This window comes from Morone saxatilis, unplaced genomic scaffold (assembly GCF_004916995.1).
Source record: "Morone saxatilis isolate NCDOM2014 unplaced genomic scaffold, NCSU_SB_2.0 Contig4, whole genome shotgun sequence".
Classification (NCBI taxonomy): domain Eukaryota; kingdom Metazoa; phylum Chordata; class Actinopteri; family Moronidae; genus Morone; species Morone saxatilis.
This window is the reverse complement of record NW_023339984.1, coordinates 4,710,610-4,722,147: the sequence shown is the minus strand read 5'-3', so window position 1 is coordinate 4,722,147 and position 11,538 is coordinate 4,710,610. Positions and strand designations below refer to the sequence as shown.

General features: G+C 40.6%; 4 protein-coding genes across 4 annotated transcripts; 3 read left to right on the top strand and 1 right to left on the bottom strand.

The window, feature by feature from the left end:
- The first annotated feature begins 2,444 nt into the window (after positions 1-2,444).
- Positions 2,445-3,972, top strand: si:dkey-85k7.11 (endonuclease domain-containing 1 protein). The gene is made up of 2 exons (XM_035675721.1): positions 2,445-2,774; positions 3,358-3,972. Exons 1-2 carry the CDS (start codon positions 2,478-2,480, stop codon positions 3,970-3,972), a joined length of 912 nt encoding a protein of 303 aa, XP_035531614.1. The 5' UTR covers positions 2,445-2,477.
- A 2,030-nt stretch (positions 3,973-6,002) lies between these two features.
- LOC118338547 (endonuclease domain-containing 1 protein-like) lies at positions 6,003-7,194 on the top strand. Its single transcript, XM_035675866.1, has 2 exons — positions 6,003-6,383; positions 6,567-7,194. The coding sequence occupies exons 1-2, from the start codon at positions 6,090-6,092 to the stop codon at positions 7,158-7,160; spliced, it is 888 nt and encodes a 295-aa protein (XP_035531759.1). The 5' UTR covers positions 6,003-6,089; the 3' UTR covers positions 7,161-7,194.
- Positions 7,195-8,394: 1,200 nt separating this feature from the next.
- Positions 8,395-9,944, top strand: si:dkey-85k7.10 (endonuclease domain-containing 1 protein). Its single transcript, XM_035675864.1, has 2 exons — positions 8,395-8,787; positions 9,253-9,944. Exons 1-2 carry the CDS (start codon positions 8,464-8,466, stop codon positions 9,832-9,834), a joined length of 906 nt encoding a protein of 301 aa, XP_035531757.1. The 5' UTR covers positions 8,395-8,463; the 3' UTR covers positions 9,835-9,944.
- Positions 9,945-10,151: 207 nt separating this feature from the next.
- ufsp1 (UFM1-specific peptidase 1 (non-functional)) lies at positions 10,152-11,537 on the bottom strand. Its single transcript, XM_035675863.1, has one exon. The coding sequence runs from the start codon at positions 11,399-11,401 to the stop codon at positions 10,652-10,654; it is 750 nt and encodes a 249-aa protein (XP_035531756.1). The 5' UTR covers positions 11,402-11,537; the 3' UTR covers positions 10,152-10,651.
- Position 11,538: the final 1 nt, after the last annotated feature.

Genomic DNA, 11,538 nt, shown 5'->3' with positions numbered 1-11,538 from the left:
TAATGTCGAACTGAGCATGTGCAATGCCTTTGTGGACGGCAGCAGAGGGCGCTGTTGAGTAACAGTGGCACTATAAATATACAGTAGTAATGTTCAATGATTTTGGACCTTCACACAACCAGCTCATTTGGAAGAATGAGGCCATTGTTAACTTATTGTAAAGAAGATTAAATAAACACTGAGGATATATAAGAAAAGGGGGTTGAAAATGGATAAGAAAATATTTAGGAAATGTGCAGGTGAATTAAATCGAACTTAATGCTGAAAATGTAACAACATTAATAGATCTAGTTTTTAATTGCATATTAAAGAGGTACAGATACGTGTCAGACTAACTGAACACAAGAAGCCAAACTTAAGAAAACTAACATCACAGATTCAAGTAAACAAATCACAACACTTGTAGTGTGACATGTAAATGAATAAGATATTGTTAATTAAAATGACCAGATAAGGAAATGAGTAAATAAGTAAAATGGGAAGACATGGTTACTACAGTTTGATAAATTATTATTGTGAATTTAGAAGCATCAGAGTGAAAATAATGATTTATGTTAATAAGATCCCAAAGCAACAGGTGTCATTCTGTGTGTCATTTGGTTTGAGGTCATTTTCTCCAACACTAACTGATATGATAACAGTCGTATGGGAGGTCCTGAATTATTACTTAACTGAATCTTGAGGCCCTGAGGGGTCCTATGTAAAAGTGTAGTTTTAAGACTGTTATTATTTTGTATCTATTTTATATTGTACCGAGATAGTGCGTATTCCAAAATAAATTGGGTTTTAATAAGTTAACCTCAAACTAAATGACACACAACTTGTACAATGTACAGACAGTGGGGGAACTCAGGGTCAGTAGGGGCTCAGCAGCTCATTTGTACCTTACAGTCTCCAACATGTTAATCCAGCCATGGAGGTTTGTCTAATATTCTGTCCACCCACATGTATGTAAATGGGGTGAATAAAACTGCAGGGTACCTGTATTGAATTGTATAACATGGTATTCGTATTGTTTGAAAAAAAGGGTGTGTTATGAAAACATACAACAAACAGCATAACTAACATGACTATTAATAGCAGTATTGATAGCTCTAGTAATATAAACATGATAATTATATTCATCAATGTATGTGGAGTTGTAGTTGCTAACATGGCCATTAGAGGGCAACAAACACTAATTATCAGTTTATTTGTGTATTGTATCAACAGTTGCACCTTTGATGGATGAATAACTACTGAAAACAACCACAGAAATGTTTATATGTACTCACAAAAGGGTTGTGAACATTGTGTTTTAGTCATTTTAATACAGCAAAGAGGAAAATACAAGAATACAAGAACAAAATAAACCATAGGAGGAGAAGTCTGGTGACATTATAATTTGTTAGTGGTGAGCAATAGAAATTCATCATACATCCTGTGACATCTTACATTATGACCCAAATGTTTTGGCAGAAAATGTCTAAAGTACAGATTATAGAACAGTGTAGTCTATGATATGTTGTCCCACCATCACTCTTTGTATAACCGTGTCCTGTGGTGGAAATTGGCAGTGCTGGCCCCGGGTCTGGCCCTTCGTTGGTGTGATGGGTAGCTGCTGATGGTCTCCAGATCCATGTAGGTCATAATAACTGAAACATAAATAAAAGTGATGATTATATAAATGACCTCAGCCACTTATCTGTTTATTTATTTACATATTATTGTCTTATTTAATTTAACTTTATTAATTTCTTCTCTATTTTTTCCTCTCCTTTACACATAAAAGGGAGGGAAAATGCAGGTATGTATGTATATGCATACCTGCTCATACCTCTGTTTCTGCCTCGTTTACTACTGTACATACTAACCAATACCCACCCAGTTTGAACTCATGTTATATTCTTGGTTTGCTTTTGTCATTTGTTTTACTTTGTATAGTAAGTCTTTTATAAGTCTTTTGGCTGTTTGTGTCCCTGTACTTTATTGCACAGTTAAGACAAAAAAGTAAATAACTGCTGTCTCATCTCCCTTTTTTTTTTTTTACTGAAAAACCAGCCAGTTAAATTGTGGGCTCTTTGTAATTGGTAGTTGTTCCTCATTCACTTTTGGCTGTGTCAGAAAATAGCCTATTTAAAGAATGTCAAGCAGTGTATAAATTACACCAAGATATTACTTGTCTTAAAGGTAAACACATTGAACACAGTGAACTTATGAGAGCCTGAGAGATGCAGGCTGCACAGTGTAGGAGCAGATAAGTAAGCTATCCAGCCAATAGACCCACTCTGAACTGCTGCTGCTTTGCATACTGAGTCTCTGTCCAACAGTCATTATACTTTACTAGATTATGAAAGCAACACAATACAGGATGACATATTAAACAGAATATCTCACCACCACATGGGATTCCTTCATTCGTAGTGGCGTGTCAAACCCCAGATGATGAGGAAATTACCTGGTTTCAAATTATTTTCATCCAGTCCAGCTGTGTGACGATGCATCTGGTTTGCACCTGCTGCGTCCTATCTTTCTCCCTGCTGATGGCGTCACCCCTAGTGAGTGCCACTGTGTCAGACAGCTTCAAAGTCTGCAGCCATTTTTTCTACATGCAGACACCACCTGCAGGGATGAGGGGAGCCAGCCCGAGGAAGATCTGCCAGACGTATGCAGACAAACTCCGCTACGCCACCTTGTATGACAGCAGTCGCCGCCTCCCCCTCTACTCAGCCTACATCTTTAAGAAGTCTGATGGGAAGAGGAGAATGGACACACCATGGATGTATGAGCCACAGGTTGGTTTATTTGTTACTTAGTGTCAAACCTGAAAGAAGCTGAATGTTTTTGGGCAACGATGCCAGTTTGTGTGACAGTAATAAGATTAGCTGTAGTATAATCAGGGGTGTAGTGGGGGGTAAATCCAAGAAAACTCAGTTTATCCACCTCTTTGAAATTAGTTTACTCATTTATTTCAGATCAACTGTACCAATCAATGAGGGGAAAGAAGGTAGTTTACCCACCTCTGTATTTACCACCCTGACTACAATTGTATTTCAGTCTAGTTGCTCTCGCAGCGAAGATCAGTCAGTGCTGTTATTAAAGCCAACAGCAATAAAACAAATAGTACAGTGACATCACCAGATAGGTTTGCAAAGGGACATTTTATTGCTTGGATTTGAGGTTACTGGCAGCCATTTTGGTAAACAAGACCATATGGAGCTCATGCCGAATAAACAAGCAGCAATCAACCCCTGATAGGTCGAGTCACCTGCCAATCACCTCAACATGCCCCCGCACACACTCTTCTTTAAAAGGAATAGTTTGATATTTTGGACAATAATATATATGGTAATTATAATACATTTCTTTCCCCTACAGTTGGTTTCTGATGACGAGAGTGGCAACATGAGAGCACTTCCCCTTACGGAAGACGCCCCCCCTCTGATCGAGGACAGCCAGGCTGTGCTGGAGGACTACACAGATGCTGTAGAATATAGACGTGGCCCACTGAATCCAGACTTGCACCAATCAGAGCCCGATGACAAATCCTCCACATATACCCTGACCAACGTAGTCCCATTAATCACAGACTTCCTGGACACTTCCTGGAACCCATACTTAGACATCGTCCGCCGTCGCCTCAACAACTTCTGCCACGGCAAATCTTTCATGGTGACAGGGGTGACCATTTCTGGGGCGGCCATCCAGCGAGATAACAGGGACCGCTTGGCAATCCCAAAACACGTGTGGCTGGCATACTGCTGCCCACGGTTTGACAATAACTCTCCATATGAGGTGAGGTTCATGTTCCCTAGTTATGGGGGCTATGCGCTGAATGACCAGACCGACCACAGTGTGGTGGAAGTCCCTCTGAAGACTCTCGAGAGCTTCCTGAAGAGCCAGACAGACATAGCCAGTGACCTGACTATTTTTCACAAGGGCTGTGTGTCAGAAAACACCATCAGGAAGAGGAGAGGCCTGACCAGTGTTTGAGTATGATGGGACATCTTGAACTGGTTATGCAGTCAGGGATGAAGCCTCTGATGAAATGCACCTGCTCTATAAACAGAACGAACTCAAGTAAACTTTAATAGAGGCTGTTTTAAGTATATTAAACATCCCATATTGTAGAAAGTAAGATTTCCTTTTTTTTTCTTTTATAAAGCAGGTCTAGGTGCCATACTGTATCAAAATGCTCAATCCACAGAGAAAAGCACACAGCCGTATTCAGAAACGAACAGTCAGAACTTCTGTAAGGTTGTAATGTCACGACTAGTCAGCATGCCCTCAGCATGGGTACAATCTGTTACCTGTAGTAGGCCTGGCATCACTTAGAAAACAGTCAGCCAATCAGAAAAGAGGCTCATTAACTTTAATATAAAACACAACACACCCTGTTCTGTCCCCAGACAGAAGCGTAAGATAGAAGATGTAAAACTACAGTATATTAAGATGGTTGTTGGTACTTAAAAGTACAAATATATCTTCTTATGGATGTCAAAACTTTAAATTGAACACAGGAAAAGTGTAAAATATAGGACCTTTAAGGAGGGAAAAAGCCAGTTCCTGACTAACATAGCCTTTAATTTTGCCTTAAATGGGCCAGGTTTAGGTTCAGATTAATGGTCTGTATGAGTGGATGGGCTAAAGCACAAACAACCAATTAGCTCCACTAAAGGAAATGAGGTCTAAAACTGGACAGTAAGTGTGCATCCTATGCCAATTTTGTATTACACTTGGGGGACTTAAAAAAAAACACTGGAGCAGAGCCTGAGATATCCTGACTTTCAGTTACATTTAGATACTCTAGATACATTTCCCATCATGCAACTCTAATTTATACTTGTATGTATAATTCAAAAAGAAGAAACTCCTCAATTAGCCTAAAACAGATTAGGCCTGGGTTATCTGGATTTCACAGTCCAGATGTTCAAACCAAATTCTGAAATACCTACCTCATTTTGGCTTTATGTAGCTGAATGCTTTTAATGCATATCTATCTATCCATCTATCCATCCATCCATCCATCGAAATTGTAAATAAAGGTCACTGATTACTGAGATCAATAGCACGAATGAAATACAATAAAATAAAAAACAAAGCTCATTTCTTTTAATGCATAATGTAATGTATGATTCATAATGCACTGTGTATGGAGTCTCCAATAAATTTCATCTCATGGTCTTTCATCCCCTATTTTATAGTTATATCATTCTGTATCACCATCCAAGTAACCTGTAAATTATTATATAATTAGAAAACGATGGTTTGCAATTTAATTACATTTCACCAGATTTCCTTGTATTTATGTTGCCAGTTGTGCTTCTTGAAGAGAATGTTCACAGTCTTCAAGGACATATAAGAATGCAACCTCCCTGGTTTCTGGAATTGACCATTATTGTATAATGTTCCCTGTTTCCAATGTCTCATATCCAATAAAATCTCATTTGTGAGCAGATTCTTTATTTTCATTTACTTTCAAAACATTACTTTTGTGTTTTTGTAATATTTGAGAATGAACAAAAATCCTTAATATTCTCCTTTAAAATCCTCTTAAGTAAATTCAAATATAGTAATGTTTTCCCACATTGTTCATGATGATATCATTATATTCTGTATCTCGTTATTCCAGTGTTTCATTGAAGCTAACACATTTATAATGAGCGCAATATTTAAATTCAAGATACTGGTATTTTATTTAAAAATTGTCTAGTCCACAACTTGTTCACTGTGATATCCATGGTAATCTTTAAAAAACATCTGACCTTGACCAGAATTGTACATAAAATGTTGTGTATTGGAGGAGTTCTTGACTGCAGGGGTGTGTGGGTTTGAATAGAAGAGGTAACACACTGATGTCTTTGGCTATTAGCTATCAGCAGTAGCTGTTGCTCTAGCTGTGGGTGGCCCTGCTGAGGTGTGCATTGTTTTGCATATTGAGTCCTGATTACAGACAGCAGTGTGAAAGTGTGAAAGCTGTGTCAACTGTGTTACTGAGCTCCAGGGTCAGATATAGAGACACATTCAATCATTTGTAGCAGCTCACAGAAACACATTTAAATTTGACAGCTTCATCCTCTCACCAGAGCAACATCGAAGCCCACCTGACTATGGCATTTTGGGCGTGGACGGCTTTCCTGCTTGTCAACATAATAACATCAGCGGTAAGAGGGAGAGTGGAGAAAGAGCTGTCTCCAGAGTGCAGAGAATTCCTCTATATGGGAACAACTCCGACTGGGCTGGAGCACCACTCCCTCCAGTTCATTTGTCAGCGTTACAACAAAAAGCCTCGCTATGTGACTCTGTACAACACCGTGGACCATATACCCGTCTACTCTGCCTACACTTTCAAACGCTCAGATGGGGAGAAATGCGTGGATGTCCCGTGGATGTATGAACCACAGGTAAAGAAAAAAAACAATGGTTGAACATGCTAAGAAAGTATTTTAACATGATCAGAATGCTATAATTGTTCTGTATGTCAGTATTCTTGTGCAAAATCTTCAATTCATGCATTAGTTGTGTAATCACACTCTACCACCCTATCCTCATCCTCTCATTTGCAATGGGTCTGTCTGCCTACGCAGCTCTCCACCACCTCTGATACAGATGAGATGCAACCTTTCCCACGTGGTTACATGCATATGAATTTTGAAGATGCCCAAGCTGTTCTGGATGATTATACGAACGCTGTCCTTTACGAGCGGGGTACCCTCAACCCAGACGAGCATCAGGACGAACCGGATGACAAGGCTTCCACCTACACCCTCACTAATGTTGTGCCCATGGCGCCCGACTTCAACAATAGAGTCTGGAACAAACAGGAGCACATCGTTCGCAAACGGCTTAACAACTACTGTCATGGAACAGCTTACATCGTCACGGGTATCACCACCTCGGGGAAGATGATCCGCCGGGAAAACATGAACCGCATTGCAGTGCCCACATACTTGTGGTCCGCTTATTGCTGTGTTGACTACGACCACAATGCCCCTTACAATGAGCGCTATAAGTTCCCGTCTTTTGCTCATTATGGCCTCAATGAGGACGCGAACAACGAGGTGGTGGAAATCTCCGTCCAGAAGCTGAAGGAGTTCCTCAAGAAGACAACCTTTGTAGATCAGAACTTTCAGATCTTTGTAGGCGACTGTATCCCACCAGCGTCCATTACTTCCAAATAGGCAAATATTTAGCTATAAAGCAGCTGTTCTTCTTCAATAGGCCTTTTTCACAGCACACATTTTGACTTGTCACAGGTAGAAAAGCACAACATTAACAATGGCTCCGTTCAAGTGTCTCAGTAAGCCATGACAATGCAATAGTGAGTCAGCATACACAATACCAGGTCCCTGAAGCAGCTCAACGGATTTCAGCCATGATTCATATTGTTTACACCTGTACTTTTCCTGCTGTGAAATGTCAAAATGTTTTCTGTGATAAAACACTATCGCCTATTGGAGGAGCTTAATCAAGTCATACAAAACATTTGTATCAACACTAAATACACACTGTCAAGTTATTTTGAACACTGTACAGAAATGTATTCACTGCTGAAAAGTTCCACTGCTTTGTCCAATTTGCAGTAATAAACCTTTGCAAACTGTAATTAAACTGTCTTTGGAACTTTATTTGACACGTAAGCATATCATGTAAGCATTACTTACTATCATTCACAAAAAATTAAAACTATTGTAAAATGAACACTTTAAGACCTCTTCTGGTATTGAATTCATACTCCTCATCTCATACTTTTATCTTTTTCCTACTGGCCTAAATGAACCACCACATACTGTATTACAGAAACAGCATTATAATTTATCTCTAAAATTAACAAAGCCTTTCATGGGCTCATACTTGGTGAAGAGAACAGACTTAGAGGGTTGAGGATACTCTGCAGAGATTCTATAGCTTTGTTTTCCCCTCCAAAGCCACAGCTGAAACAGATGGCTGCTTTACATTTGTGTAAACAAACTGCAGTGTAAATAACAGATCCCATCTCTTTCTCCTGTATGATGCATGGATTCACATTGCAATCCCTTCGGTTCCTCTGACGTTTCTTTCATTCTCACTCTTACTCTATAACCCTCCGTCTCAACACAAAACCAAATGTAAAACAAAGCTATTTGTGCACAACTTGAAGGTATGTTCTCATTATTCATAAGAAAGTATAAAGTCAGCATCATTTTTCCCTCTGCAGCTCACAGTAATAAAATGCTCTCGATGGTTGATAACATTCACTGCTTTTAAATTACTGCTACAACCCTTGTGGCACTTTGAATATATGAAAAATACTTCACAATGGAAGACCAGTTTGCTCAGTACAGATGAGGCAAGAAGGAAAGTGTTGAGTGTGATATAGCTGGGAAAGAGGCTGTACTTGTTAGACATAGTGGATTTGCCGTGGTGAGAGAGACATACGAGCAGACCTAGAGAGGTCTATGAGGACATAAGCATTTTAAGATTGAGGGAAAGAGACCTTTCGTGATGATACCTACAACAGAAAACTGTGCCTTACCTCTGGTGGCTGCTGTGACCGTGCTGACCTGTGTGCTGCTGCAGGGGGCCCAGGCAGGAGTGGTGGGGGACTTCAACCATGCAGAGCGCTGTAAGGACTCTCTGTACATGGGCACTCCACCCCGAGGCTACCTCAGCAACTCCTTAAAGAAGATCTGCCAGAGGTATGAGGATAAACCCCGTTATGTCACCCTATATGACCCCTACAAACACATCCCCATCTATTCCGCCTATACGTTCAAGAAGTCAGATGGGGAGAAGAAGGTGGACTTCCCTTGGATGTTTGAGCCCCAGGTGAGTTTGCTTTCAAGCTTAATCAAAGTGAAGCTTAGATAGTGTGTTTTCAGTCTGAATTTCCGGTAGGTGTGCTTTCTCTGTGCATGTAAATACAGTATACTATGTATCTATTTATATTTTACTTTAAAAACATACATGTACATTATGTGTTACATTTATCAAGGTTTTCATTAATAAATACTCACATTTTTCATATATCCATACCCATCGAGCAGTTTAGAGAGCTGGGGCAACTTTATTACTGCGGCTACGGGCAACACAGTAAGCTTGAGATAAGCTACTTTATTGGCTCTATTTCAATGAGATACTGTTGCCATGACCATTTATGCTCTAGTACATAGTTATGCAAACTTGAAATTTGAAATGTTTTTTGTGAATGTGGATGAATGCCAAAAAACTTGGAATGATTTCTGAATAAAATGTACAGCAATATTGCGCTTCTCCATCTCTCTCCCTATATAGTTGGCGTCAGAAAAGAGTAGCAGTAACATGGAGCCTTTCCCCCAATCTACGAGCATGCATATGAACTTTGAGGACACCCAGGCAGTCCTGGAGGACTATGCTGATGTGGTTCAGTACGAACGTGGCCAGCTAAATCCTGACGAGCATCAGGCTGACCCTCTGGACAAAGCCTCCACCTACAGCCTGACAAATGTGGTACCCCAGATCAGGGAGTTTAACTTGGGTCCCTGGGCGGAACACCAGGACCTCATCCGCAAACGTCTCAACAACTACTGCCGTGGCAAAGCGTTTGTGGTCACCGGGGTCACCACCTCTGGGCACACCATCCGTCGCAACAACCTGGATCGGGTGGCTGTCCCCGAGTACATGTGGTCGGCCTACTGCTGCACCGAGTTTGACCAAAATGCACCATACTTTGTGCGCTACAAGTTCCCTGTGTTCGCAGCTTATGGGCTGAATGATCGTGTCAACAACCACATGGTGGAAGTTCCTCTTAAGAACCTGGAGAAATTTCTCAAGGGGAGGATGGATGTGGACAAGAACTTTCAGATTTTCTATAATGACTGTGTGCCGGATAACTGAGATAAAGTGGGTGTGATGTCAGTTATCATTCAGGTGTGTTGCTGCTGCAGAAAGGTTGCTGCTCAAAACACACATGTAACTGAGATGTGCTGGCAAATTAGAATATATATTGTAAGCAATAAAATTGGGAACTGATTGGAGTCTGTCTCATTATGTCCAACTGTACATTTAATGATTTTCTTCATTATCATTTACGCTGCATATTAGTTAATGCAAATAAAAGAAATAGTGAAAACACAATATGTCAGAAACTAAAATTGGCAGATTGCTTGTTCTGTCACACCAATTGTTGTAAATAATAAACATATTCAGTTTACAGCAAAACAGAAAAAAAGACGCAAATCTGTGTATTTGAGAAACCAAAGCCAACATTTTTTGTTGAAAATTGTCATAAATGCAATAAAACCCAGTATTCATTGATAGTTAACCAGTGTTATAATATTCACAATATTGATCATGTATAATGCTACTACTACTCTCACTAAAGCTAATGTGCCATTTAAATCCCATTTAAGAATATTTGATCAATGAGCTTTTGAAGCCTGGAATGAAACCATAGTAGGAAAAAGTTGGGTTTGACCAGGAAATTAATGTAGAAATTGATCAAGTTGTTACTACTTGTTACAAGTTGCTCTTCAAATGTGTTGTAATTACTGATTTCATCCACAAGATGGCACTACATCTCATTTTAAATTATAAATGCAGACAACGACCCGAACACTTTACATTGCATCTATATGAGAAAATATCACATTTTTATGCAGTTCATCTCACAAACAACAATATGTCTGACAACACAAATATGTCTACCAGTAGTTTATGTTGCTTTTTTGGCCGTCTGAGGCATACACACATTATAAAATGAAGACTGATCCAGAGATGAGACTCTTCTCCACGCCACCCACCCGTGCCTCTGCAGCTCAGTGTGCTCCAGCTGACATCCATAGTAATGAGGGTCAACAACTAGCAAGTAGCTCCCCTTGTCCCCAGTGCAGACTCCTAATACCCCCTTAGAAGAGTTGTCCCTGTCCCCTCCCATCATGACTGGAGATCCATGCTTCTCAAAGTGCTGATGGAGCTCTTCCACTGCCACACGCTCCAGCTCTGCCCCTCCACCTCTAACATGTACCAACTTACAGGGAACATCATAGAAATAGTCAAGGACCAGGGAGGCTTCACATGTCCCTATCCACTCCCTGGAGCCTGAGAACGAGCCTGGTTTGTCCCCCATGGTGACCAAGGCTTGTTGGATTTCTGGGAGGCTCGGTGGTGGTCTGTGTTTGCCCGACGGTGGAGAGCAGTTCTGACACAGCCAGGAAGCCATTGTCTGAACGGTGCGGTAGCCGCATCCCCAGCCTCTGTCCTCCTGTCCATCACAGCCATAATGGAAGTAGAGGTAGTCTCCTTTGATCAGAGAACATTTAACAGGATCTGTAAGTGGATTAAGGAGACCGGTGTGGACATTCTTTGATAAGGGTTTGGTCTCCCTCATTATCTCCCCCTCTTCAGCTCCACTTCCTCCCCAGTCAATCTCCTCGGACTCTGCTGCTATCACCCTTTTATCCATTTTTACAACTTGTCTCTACCGAGCACACATTTCACATTTCACCTGAAGCATTTGGGCTAAATGTTGCCAGCTGTTCTGGATAATTCATCCCAAAGTTGTCGGTTGCAACTGCAATAACTGTCCCCTCGGTGCAATTG